Below are 22748 nucleotides of genomic sequence, written 5' to 3'. Positions count from 1 at the left end.
AGACCCAATCAGCCACTCACTAGCCAAGACTATGGTGAGGGCATTAAAGGTGACATATACAAAGCCCCTAGCTCCAAGTCTGGCAAGTAGTAAGCACTCTTAATAGCAGCCAATATTACCAAGTAATGATAGAGCTTTCCACAGGCTCTGGGATGAGGTCATGCTAATCTTCCTGATCTCTTCTCTCCATCTGTCATTAAGCCATGAATAACATATGTTGCTGATTAAGTTGGAGGAGACATGATATGTGATCTTTAACCCAGAGGGACAGGGATTAGTTTCTTGCTGTTTTGTTTGTTTCTTCCCTTTTCTAAGTTGAATCTCCAACACAATCAAAAGGATCAGAATAAGGAGGGTACAAAAAAAGGATCTCTAGTGTCTAGAAAGACATCCTTTACAGAAGGAATTTTTCTAATTTAATTTTGGGTGCATTTTGAAGGGCAAAAACAATGCTGGGAAGACAATAAAAGTTTCAGTCAAAAATTAAATACCCATGACCCTTTAAAAAAAGGTTGTTTTTTTCTAAGCAATTCTAAACATCATAGGTATTTTTGGTCATTTTCTTTCACACTTTTCTGAAGAAAATTTGACAAAGAGCTAAATACTTCTAAAACTGACTTTGGGAACTGCTTTATGCTCATTTTATTAATTCTCCAGCCAAAGTTTTTTTACCAGCAGTTAAACAGCCTGCCTGATATTTGTAGCTTAATGATCTCTGCCCTGTACAGCAGAAGGAAACTGCCACAATATGCCAATATAGCAACCACTCTGTATTGCTGGACCTCATTTTCACATTCCCCTATACCATCTCTGGCTTCTCTTCCAGCTGCCTTCCATAATTCTAAAGCTTTATGCTATGATTGCTATTTAGACTTTGCAAGTGATGAGGCTCCACTGAATGGTTTTATGCAGGGAAACAAGATGGTCAATCTGTGGTTTTAGAAAGTAAACTATGATAGTGGTGTAGAAGATGGACTGGAGGCAGACTGAGGCGGCCCAGGGAGAATGGTGAGAAGACAACTGCAAGAGCCAAGCTGAGAAATGATGATGGAAATTAAGGCAGTGCAGTAGGGAGAGAAGAAAAAATAAGAGGCGATAGAAGCAACAGAATCTGGGGACTAACTGAATATGAGATAAAAGGAAGAGAATGACTTGCAGGTTTCTGGTCTACGAGACCGGGCCAGGACAGTGAGAGTGAAAGAGAGCATGTGGGAAAGTGCACATATGCTCCATTAACCAAGAAAAGAAACGCAGGAAGAGTAGGGTTGAAGGGTGGGAGTGGGGGGAGATAAATTTCACCAGAGTCAGGTTGACTCCCATGTTTTTACGCAACATCTGGTTGGCAACAACCCCTACAGGGAAGCAACGGCCAGAAAGGCGTAGGATATCAGGGAGAAATTAGCTGCCAAAACCCTAGCCCTAAACCCTATAGAAAGAATTAAATTTCTTCCAGTCTTCTACTTTCCTTAAGTCCCTACTAACTAGGATCAAATTGGTGAGGTCTCTTTTCACTTACAAAATGGGGCGGTTGTGTAGTCTTTTCAAGAAATGGCAGTTTCTAGCTTGCCTGTTCTCAGCTTTTATCACCCTTTCTACATTGCCAACTCAGAAACCAACCCCTTCAAGTTTAGGCCTCCTTCACTCACCAGCTGGATCTCAACAGCAGTCATGGGCCTGTGATTCAGCAGCTGAAGCTTTTCAGCTCTGTCAAAACAAAAGTACACAGCATTTAAAACTCTTATACCCCTCACAATCTTGAGTCTTGACCAAGCTGTTTAGAGAACACTTTGTCAGATAAGAAATGGGAGAACCACTTGGAATGTGGCTCTCAGTTTCTTCAACTGCAAAATGAGAGAATGGGAATAGGAATGTCCTATATCAGTGACTCTTACCCAAGGGTACAAATGTGTATTAGAATTTTAAAGGGTATATAGGCATGGATTGTAAGAACTGTAGCAAACAGTAAAGGTGCAGTTTTAATCAATTTTATTTCAAAAACGTGAAGAAAATAATGTTTTCTTAATCCAAATTACAGAAAATAAAGATTAACAAAATCTTAGTAAACAAAAACAAGGACTTTAAGAGACAGGAGTTAATACTCAGTAGTATAAGGTACAGTCCTCTGCCCTCAAAGAGCTTACAATCCAGTTGGGGAAAGAAGACAAATACAAGCGAATTTTAACAAGAGATTTATGTAACAGTTAAAGATAATTATCATCTGTTACAATGCAATATACATAGCTCATTGCTGAAGGGGTGCTTGAAATGTGTGGACTCTCAAAGATAACTGGACTTAAAAGGAAAAAGACTGGCTTCAATTATTACCACTATGCAAGTGACAACTTCTAAATTTCTCCCTCAATCTGACCCTGCAGCTCCAGATTCATCTTTCAATTCAATTCAATAAATATTTATTGGATTTAAAGACATTCTAGAATAAAAAGATGAGTAAGCCACAGTTCCCAGAGCCATATGTTTGGGGAAGCAGTACAAGTTACCCAATCTCTCTAAGCCTCAGTTTCATCATCTGCAAAACAGGAATGATAATAGTACTTAATATCTCATGAGGGGGTTATGAGGAATGAAAATCCTTCCAATTATAGTGGCAGCAGCTACCATTTATTGCTTACTTTCCACACAGCAAACACATTTAACTCTCAGACTTAATTGATGCTGAGATGGTAAATAACTTGTCCAAGTTTACACAATAATAATAAAAGCTGGTATTCTTAACCATCTGCTTCTAGTATTCAGTGTCAAAACAATGACTGTCACACAGTAATTTCTCTATAAATGGTAGTCATTATTAAGGCAGTTGTAGCTAAATTCTACTCCTCATAATCCCCAAACATTTAGTCTAGACTCAAAGAGGAAGACTTCATGGAGGAGAAGACCCGTGCCGAGCCCTGAAGGAATCTCTAGGCAAAGGATGGGAAGAATGGGCAGTCAGGGCAGGAACAGCACAAGTAAACACCCAGAAGAACAAAAATTCACAGAGTTTTAGGAAATGGCTGCTTGAGAGGTTGTAGGACACAGGGCTGAAAGAGTTATCTGGGACAAGACCACAAAGGGCCCTGACTACCAAGAGGCTAGATGTTAGTTTATAGACACTGGAGAGCAAACAAGGAAAGGAGTGACATACTCCTAGGTGAGAGAAAATGAAGTCACGAACTTGGGCAGCAGCAGCAGGGATGACAATGAGAGTCTGGACGTGTGAAATGCTCCTTGTCAGCCTCAGGTACAGTCAACAGGGTGTGACAACTGCCTAGGTTGGGTGGGAGGTGGGGTGAAGGAAATGGAAGAGTCAAGGTTTACTGTCAGGTTTTTAGCCTGTTTGGGAAAAGTATGTTAACTGAAATCTGAATTTGAGTTTGTGGTACTTTTGGAACAACAATGAAGAGGTCTCTGTCGAGCAGTTTGTGTAGTTTTAGTTCTAGTTTTGTCTAGAACTAAGAAAAAGACCAGAACTGGATTTATTAGCAAGGAGTTATATGAAACCATGAGAGTAGATATCATAGTCCAGAGACCAACTACAGAGTAGGTGAAGACCCAGGACAGAACACCAAAACCCACCTCCATTTAAGGAGCTGCAAGAGAAGGCAGCAAAAGAGAATGAGAAGGGGCAAAGAGAGGAAAAAGAAAACCTGGGAGAACAGTGTGAGGGAAACCAAGAGAGCAAAGTTTCAGGACGGAGGGTATTATCAGCAATGCCAAATACTGAAAAGAGGAAAGTAGGTTGATAGATTGATACTAAATTTGCCAAGAAAGACGGCACTGGTGGCCTGTGCAAGTAGTTCAGCAGAATGATTGTTGTGGTGATAGCTGGATTGTGGAAACTGAGGAATAACTGTAGAGGAAATAACCTGTTGTGGTTTTTTTTTTTTTCTTGTAATGCAATGTCATCACTTTATTAAAATATTCAAAATAGTCTTTATTCTACATTTTTAGTATAAAAAATCTACAAGTTAAGTGACCACAGTGTAGAGACATACAACGCTCAACTTCTACAGCAGTCAATGGGACAATCGAATACCACATGTACAGAACACTAAACTGAGATGAACTGAACTTATAAGATAAAATAAAATCCAATTTCAGGAAAAAAGGTGAAAATATTAAGGACTCCAAAATATTCTTAACCCTAATGAGATTTCACTGGACTCAAGTCATTTTATAGTAAGGCATTCACAATATGACCCATTAACTCAGCTTAGGGAGAAACATGAGTGGCCGCATCAGGCACTCTTTGACGTAATAAATGGTACCCGATTCTTGATCTGAAAACTTCCCTTAATTTGGCTCTAAAGTCACCAGGCTTTTGAAAGGCATCCTCTTCATTGCCTCCCATATTTTAAACAAACCTGTTTTCTGTACAGTTTGTATTGATATCCTTTGTTCAAACAAACCTCAGTTTTTCAGGCAGCAAAGAAATCTGGGTTCAGTTCACGCATGAAGAGACAACCTATAAAGAGGATCCAAAAGGCACCCCCCCACTTTTGCCTGAGGAGATGCAAAAGCAGAAGTAATGGGGTCTGTGCTTGGGGCACAGAGCGGGTTTCAGTGGATCCTTGTGAAAGACAAGTTAGAAGATGACAAGTGAGACGTGCAAGGAGAGAAGGAAATTAGTCTGACTGGCTTTCTGTCCTGCACCACTGATTGAACGGAGACTGGTGGAAGGGAATGGAAGACTAGGGTTGAAGGTAGGATGTGGGGCAAAGGATGGAAGGGGAAAGGCAGACAACTAATACATTTCATTTATAACAAGTAATACAAATCAGAGACTTAAAGGAGATTAAAGATCAATCAGAATAATTTGGCAACTTTAATTCTTAGGAAGATCAAAGTTCCCTCCAAACCTAATTTGATGTTTTATTACTAGAAGCAAATAATGGTACGTACAGTATTACTCCAGTGGAATTAAAGGAAGACCCTCAAGGCTGCTTCACCCCCACTGATTTTATGAATGGCTACCTCTCCTACTTCAAAATGCTTTCGGGAGGTACTGCTACCATTACATAGTTCCTTATTAAGTTTGAAAATTGCCTGAAAGTTTGGGCAACAGAAAGACATCCCAACAACATGTCTAAACTGCAATTTTAGGTTAATATGACTAAAGGAGTTACATTATGAGAAGTGCTGTGACATAGTCTTGGTTCCTCACCAGATGGTGTGGTCACCTCCTGAGCCACCCATGAAGAAGTTTCCCTTTGACTGAGTTACAACGACACTGGTTCCTTGCATGACTGCAAGCTGAGCAGCTTTGGGAGGGCATCCTGGGAGTAGAGGAGGAACACTGCCAGCAGTAGCCCCAGCTCCAAATCTAGCACCTATATCATACCCTCCTTCTACCAGCACAATAGAACCAGATGGATAGATGGGATAATAAGCCATGGGGATTGTGGAACCTAAAGGACCAATAGCCACTTAGTGGGCCATGGGAAGATACAGTGAGGGCAAAGAAAAGCGGCTGACATGGTGGGGACTGTGGCAGCCCCCGGGTGCACGCAGAGCTCAGATGACAGAGCTCTGAGTAGGCAGATGGAGCATCAGTATGGGGTGGAACCTGAGAAAGATGCAAGGTTAAGGGTACAGTGGATTCCCAGGAGGCTACACAGGGTAGGCTGGCTGTGTTAGACATTGACCTTTGCTGTTCATGGTGGCTGTGGGTCCAGTTCTGCTCAGTCTCACAGACTGAAATAACCTCTTGACAGGAGAGAAATAAAAAAGCAGTTAGAGCCTGAGGAGGGCAAGTTCTGGAGGGAGACTGAAGCATGTTTGCCAGCAAAGGAGATACATGCGGAGAGACTGAAATTATATGAGAGTAAGGGAAAGACCCTCAGAAAAACAAAAGTCCAAAGTTTCGGTGAAGTGGCTCGTGTTCCACTGAGACCACAGCAATGTGGAAAGAAAAGGCAAATCTGAGGTGAGCTGAAGGGAAATGAGCTCATTTTGGATAATTTTTCTCAGTGAAGCAAAAGCGAAGTTACCATCTGAGAGGTCTGGATGTGAAGAGGGTTAACAGGACCAAAAGCGGCAGAGTATCAGGTAAGGAGGGGACTAGGAATAAGATCAGCCAGCAGTTTCAAAGGCCCAATTGGCTTGGAAAATATGAACCTTCACTCAAAACTAAATTATTTACTTTAACCATTATCACCAAACAGTATGAATAAAGAATACAGGAAGAGCAGGAATAGAGAAAAGGAATAGCTGAATAAATGAGCATCTCAGCTACAAATCAATCAAAGCAACGGAACTCAGTTCACCCAACAGTCATTATTCTGCCAGGCTCTGAACTGCTGACATGTTCCCATAGTTACAAAAAGGATCTTGTAAGTCTTCTAGCAACAAAAACATTCACAGTTGCTCCCTGAAACTGCTCCCTGGTTTGACTCAGAGTCAAACCAACTAAGGAACTTCTCTGCTCCTCCATCCAAGGAGAACTAAACCACAGAACTACATGTTCTGAAGGTTCTAGGTTTGGTGGAGTAGGTCTTACAAACATTCCCCCGGACTTCATAACCAAGCCTATTTTTGTTGTCTCTACTTTCTCCCCCTTCACTTCTCAACTCACTGCACTTTAGTTCCTGCCCCAAAAGATCACCAAAACTGTTTTTGCTAAAGGGCCTAGTGACTGCATATTGACTACTCTAGAGGATGCTTCTGTCCTGCTTTACCCTGTCTCTGTGACACCTGACATTGCTGATAACTCTCTCCTTAAAACTATCTACCTTGCAGCTTCCATAGGACTATTTGTCCTTGATTCTCTTAACTTTCTGACTATTCCTTCTTCATCTCTTTCTAGGTTTTCTCTTCTGCTTGCCTCTGTAGCAATTCCACAGTGCCTTCTTTCACCCTCTGACCCTTTCACTGAGTTCCTCATCCAAGCCTCACAATCTCCTCTGCTACTTAGGTTTTAACCAAGAAATCCAGGTTTTCATGCTATGTGAACTGAGCTCCAGACCTTTGCAACCAACTGCCACCTAGACATCTCAGACACATTTCAACACTACATATCCCAAAGTGATCTGACTATCCTTCCCAACAAACCAGCTCCTCTCTCTGTACTTCTCATCTTGGTGAAGAGCCAAACACGCAGGCCAAAAACCTGTAGGTCATCCTTGACTCCTTCCTCTTACCCACTGCCCATATTAAGTCACCAAGAATTACTGATCATATTTCCTTCAAGACAGCTGTCCCTCCTCACCATTTCTACAAGCTACTTCAATTCTTCTTGGTTAGAGGACAATGGCCTCTACCCTCGGAGGTCTGCCACTTTTCAATCTATCTTCACTCTCACAAAAAAAAGTATCTTAAAAGATGAAAATCTGCACATCTCATTATCCTGCTTGTAATCTTCCCACTGTCCTCACGGGTTTTAGTATGAACTTGAATTTCCTTAGGTCAGCCTCCAGAACCCACTGAAATCTGGTCTTTGTTGGTGTCTCTCTAGGTTTATATGCCTTCATTTCCCCCAACCACTCATATCCCAATTAAATGAAACTGCAAACACTCCACGGGAAAGCATCAGGCTAGTTCCTGATTCCAGGCCTTAGCACATCATGTTCCCTCGGCTTAGAAAGCACTAACTCACGCGCATCTGGCTGACTCTCACCTTATATTAAAACCTAGTGTTACTTGTAAAACACTACACTCAAATTCTGATATTTCAGTGTCTTTCTACTATGTCCTCACTACCATAGCACTTACAATGTATTCATCTTTGCATCCCCAACAACTGAACAAAGCTGGCATGAGGTAAATGTAATCTGCAGGATAAACTGAAGAAAGAGCTAGGGCAGCCCTGACTTCTAGGAGGAGTTCAAGGGAGAGACAACTGTTGAATACTGGGGAGACATGGGGCAGGAGCCTATGCTCTGAAAGCAAGGTAACCACACTCCAGATACTATGAGAACCCATCCACCTACTCTGAGCTTTTCTAGTTCCAGAGGTCCATGTCCCAAATACTGTGCCAAAACCTAAGCAATCTGTGCACAGAAGATCCCTTTTAGGGACCCAAAGTTATTTACATATCTACCTAAGCTGATTCTTGAAGGCAAATTCTTCCTTTATCCTGGCAGACATAGCTGTACATCTAGAAAGATCTCAGAATGAGAGCTGGGACTGAAGGCAAGGCTGCAATTCTTAAGAACTAAATGCCTCAAGCCAAAAGCTAAAATGATTAAAGAAGTAAATGCTTTGGGGAATTAACATTTGGGGGGAAAATGACATGGGCCTTAGGGTCAAATGACTTCAAGTTGATTCTCAATACTACCATTTTTGCTGAATAAGGCTATGAAGTCAAATAAAACATGGTTCCTACCATACCCTCAAGGACTCTAGTTTAGGTATTTAAGCAAATTAATGGAGTTCTAGTTTGCACTACTAGAACTGACCAGTTAAGGGTTATTATCTTGAATCTCCTCTCCCTGAAAGAATGGTAGAGGAAAAACTCTATCAGAGGATATTCAGATATAAGGATTTAAGAACACTTCAGCAGTTTCTATGATAAATGTGATTCCTGTCTTAAACTGCACTTCCTAGTACAAGATGGTCCAGGTCTTGAAGGTACATGGCAAGCAGCACCCTGAGTCACCAGGCACTAAGGCCAAATGAATTCAATGGGCTGCAATAGTCAGCAACCTAGCAGAGAAGTCAGGCCCCAGCCACAGTGAAAGAAGCCTGCCAGCCCCCTCTACTGGTTGTTTGTAGAACAACACTGCCTGCAGAGACATGATAACCTTTGTAAAAAACCTGGAGTGTTAATCTGTCCCAGGAATCAACCATTTAATGAAAAGTAGACACTAAAAGATCACAACAGACTTTACAAATCCTCAAATTTAGGATCACAAATGGAAAAAGGGAACTGCAAATAATCTTTCTCTGAATATTATAGTCTGCTTTAAATTTATATAGATTCTAGCTAATCATGAATCAGCTTACAAGGCAATTCCTACTTGTAAACTTCTTGAATGGTAGCCAAGTGCATATCTGTAGCAGAAAAGATGTAGGGATTGGGAAGCAAATCAACAGCCCAGACAAATACTTAGAAAAGGTCTTAAAAATCAACCATTAGGGGGCTGGCCCCGTGGCCGAGTGGTTAAGTTCACGCGCTCCACTGCAGGCGGCCCAGTGTTTCGTTAGTTCGAATCCTGGGAGCGGACATGGCACTGCTCATCAAACCACGCTGAGGCAGCGTCCCACATGCCACAACTAGAAGGACCCACAACGAAGAATACACAACTATGTACCGGGGGGCTTTGGGGAGAAAAAGGAAAAAATAAAATCCTTAAAAAAAAAAAAAAAAAATCAACCATCAGGACTTTCGTTGTAGATGAGATCTTACAAGCCCCCTAAAGCCTATCCTTCTGGTGATTATAACAAAAAAACTAAGGACAAAATACAAAAGCAATAACCTGAGGACTGTGAAAATAAAACAAAGGTAGGTGGACCGGAGAGAGAAACAAAACTTGAAGAAAGAACTAGTTGGTGTGGGGGACGGAGGTGAGGTTTTTTTCCCCCCTTTTCTCTCACAGCCTTGATCCTCAGGCCTGCACTTAGCAGAGCTACAGCAGTAGCTAAAACTCCAAGAGAAATTCCATCTTTCTGGCCACAAGATTGGGGAAAAGGGCCCTTGAGATCTGGAGATTTCGGTGAAGCTAACAACTCGAGGGTCACTCCCCAGGGAGGCCTGGCAGGTGTAGACAGGAAGGGAGCCCCTGTGGTTCAGAATGCCAAAGAATATCTTTTCCCCTCCTTTTCTCTTTTGTTCTCTCCCTGCGTGGGCCCAAGGGTGGCACCAGTAACAAGTGCACACATGGGCAGCTAAAACTTTGAGAGAAACCTAGCACTTGCAGATAGAAGACTGAAAAAAGGGGGCCCATGTGGGCCAGAGAATATAGGGGCAATCCCAGAGAGGAGAGGTAGAAATGAAGATTCTCCTAAATTTGAGTAGAGATGAGGATTCTCCTAAATTTGAGTATCAACCTACACAAATCCTAGGTTTAGCCTGAGCTTCATGTGCTGAACAGCCCCAAAACAGCATGGAGCAAACAGACTCCGCACAGCAAAGACACTGAGAAGTGAACAAGTTACATTACCACTCCAGTCTCATGCAAAACAGACCCAAAGCTACAGAGCAAAGGTTTTAAAAACTAAACTGACATTGAAATCCTTGCCCACGGAAAGCAAGACAGACTTCAGGTGTGAACTTAACTGAGTTGACTGCCTGCTAAAAGAAATTTTAAAAGCAAGATTAAGCAGAGGCTTTTAACAGGACCCAGAACCTAAACAATATAATATTCAAATTATCCAGGATACAATCTAATATTACCTCAATGAGGAAAACATGACTCATTCTCAAGGCAAAAGATAATCAACAGATGCCAAATTTGTGACAATCCAGATGTTGGAATTATCAAAGACTTTAAAGTAGCTATTTATAACAACATGAGGTAAAAGTAAACATTCTTGAAATGAATGGAATAATATAAGTTCTCAGGAAAAGGACAGAGATGATAAGTAATATACAAATGGAAATTTGAGAACTGAAAAATATAACACACAAAATGTATTATATTAAGCCACTGGGTGGGCTTAATAACAAAATAGAGATGACAGAAGAAAGAGTCTGGGAACTTATAGATAGATCAATAGAAATTATCCTTTTTGAACAACAAAGAGGAGGGAAAAAGGGAAAAAATGAACAGACAGGATTCCAGGAAACTGGCAGAGTAGGAAAAATCAGGAATCTGCCTCCCCACCACCTGGAAAACAACTGTCTAGACAACCAGACCTAAATGTAAAATGCAAAATTACAAACTCCTAGAAGATAATGTAGGAGAAAATCTAGATGACGCTGGGTATGGCAATGACTTTTGATACAACACCAAAACCACAATCCATGAAAGAAATAATTGGTAAATTGGACTTCATTAAAATTAAGAACATCTGCTCTGTGAAATACAACATCAAGAAAACAAGAAGAAAAATCACAGACTGGAAGAAAATATTTGCCAAAGACACATCTGATAAAAAACTGCTGTCCAAAATATACACGTTCCTAGGGGCCGGCCTGGTGGTGTAGCAGTTAAGCTCACACGTTCCGCTTCTCAGCAGTCCAGGGTTCGCCAGTTTGGATCCTGGGTGTGGACATGGCACCGCTTGGCACACCATGCTGTGGCAGGCGTCCCACATATAAAGTAGAGGAAGATGGGCATGGATGTTAGCTCAGGGTCAGGCTTCCTCAGCAAAAAAAAAGAGGAGGATTGGCAGCAATTAGCTCAGGGCTAAACTTCTTCCAAAAAAAAAAAAAAAAACCAACAAATTCCTAAAATTCAACAATAAGAAAACAACCCAAGGCCAGCCCCATGGCCTAGTAGTTAAGTTCAGCATGCTCTGCTTTGGTGGCCCAGGTTCAGTTCCTGGGCATGGACGTACACCACTTGTTTGTGGCCAAGCTGCAGCAGTGACCCACATACAAAATAGAGGAAGATTGGCACAGATGATAGCCCAGGGTGAATCTTCCTCAGAAAAAGAAAAGAAAGAAAGAAAATAACCCAATTCAAAAATGGGCAAAAGGGGCCAGCCTGGTGGCATAGTGGTTAAGTTTGCATGCTCCAATTGGGCAGCTCAGGGTTTGCAGGTTCGGATCCTGGGCACGGACCAAGCACCACTCGTCAAGCCATGCTGTGGCAGCATCCCACATAAAATAAAGGAAGACTGGCAATAGATGTTAGCTCAGGGCCAATCTTCCTCCCAAAAAAGAGGGGGTGGAGGGGGGGAAGATCTGAACAGACACCTCGCCAAAGATGATATACAGACAGCAAATAAGCATACGAAAAGATGCTCTCTACATCATATGTAACCAGGGAAATGCAAATTAAAACCATGAGATACCACAACACACCTATCAGAAAGGCCAAAATCCAGAAGACTAACACCAACAAATACTGATAAGAATGTGGAGCACCAGGGACTTTCATTCATTGATAGTGGGGATGCAAAATGGTACAGCCATTTTGGAAGACAGTCTGGTGGTTTCTTACAAACTAAACATGCTCTTATCATATGATATAGCAATTACACTCCTTGATATTTACCCAAAAGAACTGAAAACTTATGCTGACAAAAAAACCTACACACAAATGTTTATAGTAGCTTTTTTTGATAACTGCCAAAATTTGGAAGCAACCAAGATGTCTTTCAGTAGGTAACAGATAAATAAAATATGGCACATTCAGACAATGGAATTATTATTCAGTGCTAAAAAGAAATGAGCTATGAAACCATGAAAGAGACATGGAGAAACTTTAAATGTGCATTACTAAGTGAAAGAAGCCAATCTGAAAAGACTACATATTGTACGATTCCAACTACATGACATTCTGAAAAAGGCAAAACTATGGAGACAATAAAAAGATCAGTGGTTCGCAGGGGTTGTGGGTGGGGAGGGAGAAATGAATAGGTGGAGCACAGAGGATTTCCAGGTCAGTGAAAATACTCTGTATGATACTATAATGGTGGACAGATGTCATTACACATTTGTCCAAATCCACAGAATGCACAATACCAAAAGTGAAACCTAAGGTAAACTATAGACTTTGGGTGATAATGATGTGTCAATGTAGGTTCATTGATTGTAACAAATTTACTATTCTGATGGGGGATGTTGGGAGGTTATATATGGGTGGGGTAGGGGGCATATAGGAAATCTCTGTACCTTTCCCTTAATTTTGCTATGAACCTAAAACTGATCCAAAAACATAAAGTCCAACAACAAACAAAAACAAATGATTCTGGGAAGGTGGCAGAGTAGCAAGCCCAGAAATCTGTCTTCCCATCTAGACAATAAGTGCACTGGCAGAATCTGTCTGAAAAAGCTATTTTCCAACTCTGGAGTCTACTGAAGGGTTAGAATTTCCAGGAGAAGGCCTGGAGGGTAAATTTCAGTTAATTATGGTCAGTTTTAGATCTTAGCACAGTGGCAGCTACCCATCTCACAACTCCAGTGACAGACAGCTGTGCATGTGTTCCTGAAGTAACTTACACACAACTTGTGGAAGCTAGAGAGGGCAAAAAGGACCCTGCTCTCCAAACATCAGGATCTGTGCTTTAATCACTGATTGTTGCTTCTGACTGCAGGCAAAGGGGCAGTGGCCATTGTTGTTGCACCTCCCTTCATTACTGAATGCTCCTCCAACTCCAGCTCAAGTGACTTCTAGGAGATTTAAAGGGCTCTTTTCTCTACTCTTCATTTTTTCTTCTTCCCTAAAGCTCAGACACTAAAGGCTAGGACATTCAAAAACAACTACATATACAGGGAAAATCAGAAAGGGAGTGCATATGGCTAGGGAAAGGGGCAAGCTCAGAAAAGACCTGAGAAGACTTGAGTTCATATCTCAGGCTGATCCTTGGCACAGAGCCAGCCTACTATAATTTAAAAAAATAAACGATAAAAACAGTATAAAAAACCAGCAGGCCCTGCAGAAGGAACATAATCTAATTTCCAGAGTTACCACATTATTAGAGGAAATGTCCAGTTTTCAACAAAAAATCACAAGGTATACCAAGAAACAAGAAAGTATGGCCCATTCAAAGGAAAATAATAAAGCAACAGAAAACGTCCCTGATAAAGACCTGATGGTAGATCTACTAGACAAAGGCTTTAAAACAACTGTCTTAAAGATCCTCAAAGAACTAAAGAAAGATGTGGAGAAAGTCAAGAAAACAGCGTATGAACAAAATGGAAATATCAATAAGAGAAGAAATAAAAAAGAAACCAAAAAGAGATTCTGGCACCGAAAAGTACAATAACTGAAATGAAAAACTCACTAGAGGGATTTGAAGGCAACTTTGAGCAGGCAGAAGAAAGAATCAGCAAACTTAAAGATTGAACAATGGAAATTATTGCATCTGAGGAACAGATAGAAAAAAATTCAAGAAAAGTGAACAGAGCCTATGGGATCTGTGGAACACCATGAAGCAGACCAACATATGCATTCTGGGAGTCCCAGAAGGAAAAGAGAGAGACAGAAAGGGGCAGAGAGAATATTTGAAGAAATAATGGCTGAAAACTCCCCAAGTTGATAAAAGACATGAATATAAACATACAAGAAGCTCAATGAACTTCAAGTGAGATGAACTCAAAGAGATTCACACAGAGACACATTATAATCAAACTTTCAAAAGACAAAGACAAAGAATCTTGAAAGCATCAAGAGAGAAGCAACTTGTCATATACAAGGGAACCTCACTAAGATTTCTCATCAGAAACCTCAGAGACCAGAAGGCAGTGGGCCAATATATTCAGAGTGCTAAAAGAAACACACTCTCAAGCAAGAATCCTATATCCAGTAAAACTGCTCTTCAAAAATGAGGGAGAAATTAAGACATTCCCAAGTAAACAAACACTGAGGGAGTTCATTATCACTAGACCTGCCTTAGAAGAAACGCTCATGGGGCTGGCCCCGTGGCTGAGCGGTTAAGTTCACGCACTCCACTTCAGTGGCCTGGGGTTTCGCCAGTTAGAATCCTGGGCGTGGACACGGCACCGCTCACCAAGCCATGCTGAGGCAGCATCTCACATGCCACAACTACAAAGAGCCACAACTAAAAATACACAACTATGTACCAGGGGGCTTTGGGGAGAAAAAGAAAAAATAAAATCTTTAAAAAAAAAAAAAAAGACGATGAAACACTCAACAGAGTCCTATTATATGAAATGAAAGAACACTAGACAGTAATTTGAAACTATATGAAGAATTAAAGATTTTAATAAAGGTAAACACATGGGCAATTATAAAAGCTAGAATTATAACAACAGTTTGTAACTCCACTTTTTGTTTTCTACATAATTCAAGATAATTTAAAATAACTATCAGTTTATGTTTTGGGGCACACAATGTATAAAGATGTAATTGTTTTATATCAACAAAAAAAGATGATGAGAGATGGGGATGGAGCTGTAAAGAAGCAGAGTTTCTGTATGTTATTGAGGCTAAACTAATATAAATTCAAATTAGAGTGTTATAACTTTAGGATATTAAACCAGGGGCTGGCGGGAGAGGAGAATGGGGAGTTATTGTTTAATGAGTATAGCGTGTCAGTTTTGTAAGATGAAAGGTTATGAAGATGGATGGTAGTGATAGTTGTCCAATATTATAAATGTATTTACTATCACTGAACTGTACATTTAAAGATGGTTAAGATGGTAAATTTTATGTTATATATATTTTACCATAATAAAAAAAATTGAAAAGAAAAGTAATCCACTTTCCCCACACCATTTCCTGACTATGCCACTGAGTGGATATGGGCAGTATCACAAAAGACAAAGCAAACAGAAAATGATACACCATGCAAATATTAACTCAAGAGTACACATTAAAATAAGTTTAACTAATGAAATTACAATAAAATAGCACATCAAAGTACATTATTGTACCACTTAAAATCATCTCATATACTGTGGTATTACCTGTACCATACTTGGAAAACACAGATTTCATGGTTTCTAAATGCCTTTTGGCTCCAAATTCTGGCTTTCTCACCTCTCAATAAGAATTCAGCCAATGGAGTCATTCAGGTAGAATGACTGCTCTGATTTAACAGATATTTCTGGGAATCTAGCTAACCAAATATGCTGTTCTGGAAAGACAAAGCTTGATGATGCAAGAGCTGAAATGCCATTGGAAGCACTCAGCCACCATACGGTGTGGGGAGTATATAGGTGGCCACAAAAAGAGATATCAAATTTGAGGTTGGCCTTTTCACTTTTCCCTCAGGAAAAGATCAGTGATTCAAGCTTTAGAATCATTCAGCAAAGGACTTGTAAAGGCCACCTGAATCTTGTATATGGCTGTGAGATGAAGTCAATCAAAAGGAGGTACAGTCATGTGCCATATAATGACGTTTTGGTCAATGATTGACTGCATATACACCGGTGGTCCCATAAGATTAGTATTACATAGCCTAGGTGTGCAGTAGGATATACCACCTAGATTTCTGTAAGTACACTCTATGATGTTCACATGATATTGCCTAAGATGCATTTCTCAGAATGTACCCCCATCATTAAGCAAAGCATGACTATATTATAAAATGGTACTGTCCAACATGCCGGCTACACTGACTATAGATGGCTATTAATATTTAAATTTAATTAAAATTAAATAAAACTAAAAATGCAGTTCCTCTGTTGCAATAGGCACATTTCAAATGATCAAGATGCATGTGGCTAGAAGCTACTGTGTAGGACAGAGCACAGGAATATTTCCATCACTGTAGAAAGTTCTACTAGACAAGACTGTTCTGTTGTCTCTCTTGATAAATAGTCTACAGAAGAGCCATTGATAAGGAAAAAATATAGTGAGAAGGTACAGTCCAGCTGAAACAGCTGCATAAACATGCACGTACACACATACAACCTTTATAGTCTGAGATCTCTGTCTTTGTGAGAATCAAAGTAGATCTAGAGGAAAAGTGATGCATCATTTTCTTCCCTTCCCCAAGTCCTGATCCCTTACTTGCGATTCTATTATCCAAAGCTTTTTGTGTCAATAGGGTGAGACATGCTCCAATAAGGGAGCTGAGGGTGATAAGTATATAGATTGTTTGAAAAATGTTAATATCAAGTTTCCTTGTCAAAAAAAAAAAAAAAAGAAGAAAGAAAGAACAGAACCCTGAGGACCTGTAGAACAATTACCAAAGTTCTAACAGTTGTGTTTTTGGGGTTCTGGAAAGAAAGAAGAAAAAGATTGTGGTAGAAAAAAATTTCAAGCAATAACATTCCAAAACTTCACAAATCTGATAAGAAACAAAAATGTACATAATCAAGCAGCTCAGCAAAGTAAAAAAAAAAAAAAATCAAAATTTCAAAGCCAAAGATAAGAAAAAATATTGAAAGCAGACAAAAACAACACATTACATATTTGTATGACCACAGATTTCTCATCAGAAACTATGGCAATCAGAAGATACTGAAGTAACATCTTTAAAGTACTAAAAGAAAAGACCACTCAACCCAGTGAAACTATCCTTCAGGAATGAAAGAAAATAACAACATTCTCAGCTGAAAGAAAACTAAGAAAATTTGTAGCCAGCAGATCTGTTCTAAAAGAAGTGCTAAAGAAGTTAGTTCTTCAGGCTGCAGTAAATGGTAAGGAATAAACATGGAACTTAAGGAATGAATGAAAAGCAAAGTAAGTGGTAAAATTCTAGGTAAACATAAAAGACTATTTTTGTCCTGTTAAAGTCTTTAAAATATGCAAAGTCTAAAAGTATATGTTAAAAGATTGCTAAATACTATTTTCAATGTATGTAGATGTAATAAATATGACAACTATAACACAAAAGGGAGAAGATAAAGGGACCTACCTACATTCTACTTAAAGTGGTAAAATATTAACTCTATCTGGACCTTAAATGGTCAGGTATGCATATTGTTATCCCTACAGCAACCACTAAAAATTAAAAATATACCAAAAGATATAGCCAAAAAGCAAAAAGATAAATTTTTAAAGACTAAAGAACAAGAACTATATGAACTTCTTAATAGACACAAAAAAAGCAATTGATAAAATTCAACATCCAGTCATGATAAAAATCTCAGCAAACTGGGGGCTGGCCCAGAGGCACAGTGCTATAAGTTCAGCACACTCCCCTTTGGCGGCCCAGGTTCACAGGTTCAGATCCTGGGCATGGACTTACACCACTCATCAAGCCATACTGTGGCAGCAACCCACAAAGAAAATAGAGGAAAGACTGGCACAGGTGTTAGTTCAGCGCTAATCTTCCTCAAGCATAAAAGAGGAGGATTGGCAATAGATGTTAGCTCAGGGACAATCTTCCTCACCAATCAATCAATGAATTCATCATCTCAGCAAACTGAACTTCCTAAACCTGGTAAAGGGCATCCGTGAAAAACCTAAGCTAACATTATATTTAATGGTGAATGACTGAAAGCCTTCCCCTAAGATCAGAAACAAGGCAAGAACATCTGCTCTTACCACTACTATTCAACATCATACGTCAACATCACGGTCCTAGCCAGTGCTTGAGACAAGGAAAAGAAATAAAAGGCATAAAGATTAGAAAGAAATAAAACTGTTTGTATTCATAAATATCATGATTGTCTACATAGAAAAATCCCAAGGACTATCCTAAAAAAGCTCCTAGAACTAGTAAGTGGATTTGGTGAGGTTGTATGTCATAAGATCAATATAGAAAAGTCAACTGTATTTCTCTATATTAGCAATGAACATCTGGGAATCAGTACTATTTACAATAGCACCAAAAGTTATGAAATACATAGGCATAAATCTAAAAAATTGTGCAGAATCTGTATGCTTAAAACTACAAAACAGTGATGAAAGAAATTAAAGTCTTAAATAAATAGAGGGGCTGGCCCTGCGGCGGAGTGGTTAAGTTCACATGCTCCACTTTGGTGGCCCAGGGTTTCACCGGTTCAAATCCTGGGCGCAGACGTGGCACTACTCATCAAGCAATGCTGAGACAGCATCCCACATGCCACAACCAGAAGGACCCACAACTAAAAATACACAACTATGTACTGGGGGGGCTTTGGGGAGAAAAAGAAAAAATAAAATCTTAAAAAAAAAATCTAGAGCTAACAAGACACTCAATGGTGAAAGATTTAATATTTTTAAATAAATAAATAAATAGAGAGACACACTGTTTTCATGGATTAGAAGACTCAATATTGTTAAGATATCAATTGTCCCCCAAAACTTATCTATAGGTGTAATACAATCCCAATCAGAATCCCAGCCAGATCTGTTCTAGATATCAACAAGCTGATTAAAAAATTTATATATGTGGACTGTTGGTGGGAACGTAAATTGGTGCAGCCACTATGGAAAACAGTATGGAGGTTCCTCAAAAATTTAAAAATAGAACTACCATATGATCCAGCAATTCCACTTCTGGGTATTTATCCGAAGAAAACAAAAGTACTAACTAGAAAAGATATACGCACCCCACGTTCACTGCAGCATTATTTACAATAGTCAAGATAAGGAAACAACTTAATCATCCATTGATGGATGAATGGATGAAGAAATTGTGGCAAATATATATACTATGGAATATCATTCAGCCATAAAAAAGAATGAAATCTTGCTATCTGTGACAACATGGATGGACCTCGAGGGCATTATGTTAAGTGAAATGTCAGATGAAAAGAATACTGTGTGATCTCTCATATGTGGACTCTAAAAAACAAAAACAAACAAACCAAAACCAAGCTTACAGATACAGAGAACAGATTAGTGGTTCACCTCCAGAGGCAGGAGGTTAGGGTGAGAGAAATGGGCAAAGGAGGTCAACGACAACAAAAAGCAAATAAAAATCGAATAAAAAAAATTATATAAAAGGCAAAGGAACTAGACAAGCCAAACCAATTTTGGAAAAGAAGAACAAAGTTGAGGAACTCATTATTTGATCTCAACATTTAGTACAAAGCTGCAATGATTAAGACAGTGCTGTACTGGAAAAAGGACAGATCAGTGGAACAGAATACAGAATGAAGAAACAGACTCCACAGATTTCTTAGAAAACTACAAAGGCAATTCAATGAAGAACGGATGGTCTTTTCAACAAATGATACTGAAGCAGTATGAAATCTATACACACAAAAAAATGAATCTCAACCCATATCTCACACCACACCCTCAAAATAGATCATTACTATAAGAAAATATAAGAGAAAATCTTTGTGACCTTAGGTATGGCAGAGTTTTTTAAATACAACATCAAAAGTAAGATGCATAAGAGAAAAAAGAAAAGACAAACTTGACTTTATCAAAATTAAAACCTTCTGCTCTGCGAAAGTGTTAAGAAAATGAAAAAACAAAACATAGATTGGAGAAAATACCTGCAAATTACATACTGAACAAAGGACTTATATCCAGAATATAAAAATAACTCTCAAACTCTGTAAAAACAAATAAAACAATAAAATAATGGGCAAAAAATTTGAATAGATACTTCATCAAAGAAAGTAAGCGAAATAAGAACAAGAATGATGCTCAACATTACTCATTATTAAGGAAATGCAAATTAAAACCACAATGAGATACCATTTCAAACCAAATATGAACAGCTAAAATAAAAAATACTAGGAATACCAAGTACTAGCAAAGATAAGGATTAAGTGGAACTCTTACATTGCTAAGGCAAACGCAAAATGGTGCAGTCACTTTAGAAAAGAGTTTGGCAATTTCTTATAGAGTTAAACTTATTCTTACTAGATGACCCAATAACTCTTCTTCCTCTTCCAAGAATGAAAACTTATGTTCACACAGAAATTTGTATGAGATGTTTGTAGTAGCTTTATTCACAATTGCCCAAAACTGGAAATATCTCAAATGTCCTTCAACTGGTGAGTGAATAAACAAACTGCAGTACATCCACAAAATGGAACACTACTCAGCAATAAAAAGGAACAAACTACTGATACATGCAGTAACGTGGATAAATCTCAAATGCATTATGCTAAGTGAAGGATGCCACACTCTAAAGACTATGCACTATCTGATTCCATTTATATGACTTTCTGGAAAGGGCAAAACTGTAGGAAAAGAAAACACATCAGTTGCCAGGCTCTGGACATGGAGAAGGAATTAATTACAAAAGCCCAGAATGTGGTAATTTCTGGGAATGATGGAACTGTTCTGTAATGTACTTGGATTGCTTACATATTAACGACATGACAAATCATTTTAAAAGGAATATTTATATAACTCCAGTGTTGATTCTAAGATTTCTAGGGTGAAAAGTTCCCTTTTTGGCTGCTGGAAAGGAGTAGCTCTATTCTTTTTCCCCAGAAGAAAAAGCTCCTTCTTAATGTCCAAGCAAGGACATCCAAAGGGCCCACTGGGTCTACTACCTTGACAGCTTTCTCAGAAAAACTATCTGAAACTTTGGTTAAGCTGGAAGAATTCACTACTGGGTTACTGCTTACTATGTGCCTGATTTGGGGCATGTTTGTAACTAATCTAAGTCTCAGTTCTCTCATCTAAAACACTGAGTGGGTTGTCAGGATTAAGTGAGGCACTTACATAAAACAGTCAAAATCTTAATTCTCCTACACTTACACACTCTCTTCTCCTCTTTCCTTTCCCTCATACTCTATAGAAACATTTCCATTGAAAGTTAGACTATTCTCCAAGCTAACCTCCAATTTCTGAACCATTTGATTATTTGCACTGCTTACAATGGTTTTCAGCTAGAAGAACAGGCCAGGCACGATCGACTACTTCAAAAACACTGCAAATATTAGCTATAATGGTTGTACCTAAGGCAGGCAACAAAGCCACAAAACCAAAGAGGATTCAGTGACTGCTCTTTTCATTGTAACACAACCTGCTTCAAGTCTTTTTTATCAACGTTAAAGGTCACAACGGTCAAAAAAATTCCGACTAAACTAGTGATTTGAATAGACTACACCTTTAGGCGCTCTCACAAAGTCACCCTTCCTGCATCTTGGTCTACCCCATTAAAAGTATTTGGAGAAAAAATAACTCAAAGAGGTGACAGATTGATTTACTTAGGTTAGCTTGAATGAAATGATTTCATCATAACAGGTAGAATAACAGTGCTTTATCATTCAGGAATCAAAACCAAAGATAGCCAAAAAGGAAAAAGTTAAGCCAGAAATCTAAAGCAATGGACTCAGATATCCTCATTTGTAGTAGAGGCTATATAGTAGCAGCAGTCCATTAGGTTGCTGTGAAAATTAAAATTAAACGAGAATGCTAAATGCATGGAACACTAAATGGGCTCAATAAATGGAAGTTATTGTCATTATAAGGTGAGATGTAAAACTTCCCTGGTTTAATTTGATATAATTTATACTGGCTTCCAATAAGGAAGATCTTCTGTGATCCACCCACTGTTTCAAATGAATCTTCCTTAAAGCTTCTTACAAAAGACAAGAATGGGGGCCAGCCCTGTGGCCCAGTGGTTAAGTTCGCACACTACACTTTGGCAGCCCAGGGTTTTACCAGTTTGGATCCTGGGCACGGACACGGCACCACTCATCAAGCCATGCTGAGGTGGCATCCTACATAGCAGAACTAGAAGGACCTGTAACTAGAATACACAACTATGTACCAGGGGGCTTTGGGGAGAAGAAGAAGAAGAAGAAGAAAAAAAAAAAAAAAGACTGGCAAAATGTTAGCTCAGGTACAAATCTTAAAAAAAAAAGTATAAAACTCTTAAAAGAAAACATAGGTAAAAAGCTTCATGACACTGGATTTGACAATGATTTCTTAGATACAACGCCAAAGGTACAGGGAACAAAAGGAAAATAGACAAATTGGACTTCAAAATTAAAAACTTGTGTATCAAAAGACACTATTGAGAGAGTGAGGGGCCAGCCCCATGGCCGAGGGGTTAAGTTCATGTGCTCTGCTTCGGCAGCACAGGGTTTCGCTGGTTCGGATCCTGGGCGCGGACATGGCACTGCTCATCAAGCCATGCTGAGGTGGCGTCCCACATGCCACAACTAGAAGGACCCACAACTAAAAATACACAACTATGTACTGGGGGGCTTTGGGAGAAAAAGAAAAAATAAAATCTTTTTTTTTAAAAAAAAAAGAGAGTGAAAAGGCAACTCACAGAATGGGAGAAAATATTTGCAAATTATATAGCTGATATGGGATTAAGATCCAGGACAGACAGAAGACTCCTAAAACTCAACATGAAAAAAGAAACAACCCAATTTAAAA

At 39.2% G+C, this 22748-nt stretch overlaps 1 protein-coding gene and 1 pseudogene across 1 annotated transcript in view; both read right to left on the bottom strand.

The window, feature by feature from the left end:
• Nucleotides 1-22748, bottom strand: part of CRCP (CGRP receptor component) — a 43457-nt gene that overhangs the window by 5619 nt on the left and 15090 nt on the right. Inside the window, exon 5 of the mRNA XM_046667238.1 lies at nt 1647-1704. Coding sequence (XP_046523194.1) covers nt 1647-1704 — 58 coding nt within the window. The remainder of the gene's footprint in view (nt 1-1646; nt 1705-22748) is intronic.
• On the bottom strand, nt 5041-5655 carry LOC124242317 (DAZ-associated protein 2-like; annotated as a pseudogene).

Source organism: Equus quagga, chromosome 7, assembly GCF_021613505.1.
Source record: "Equus quagga isolate Etosha38 chromosome 7, UCLA_HA_Equagga_1.0, whole genome shotgun sequence".
In the NCBI taxonomy this organism is placed as follows: Eukaryota; Metazoa; Chordata; class Mammalia; order Perissodactyla; family Equidae; genus Equus; species Equus quagga.
Note: the sequence above shows the minus strand (reverse complement) of the source record. Positions and strands in the feature narration are given on the sequence as shown.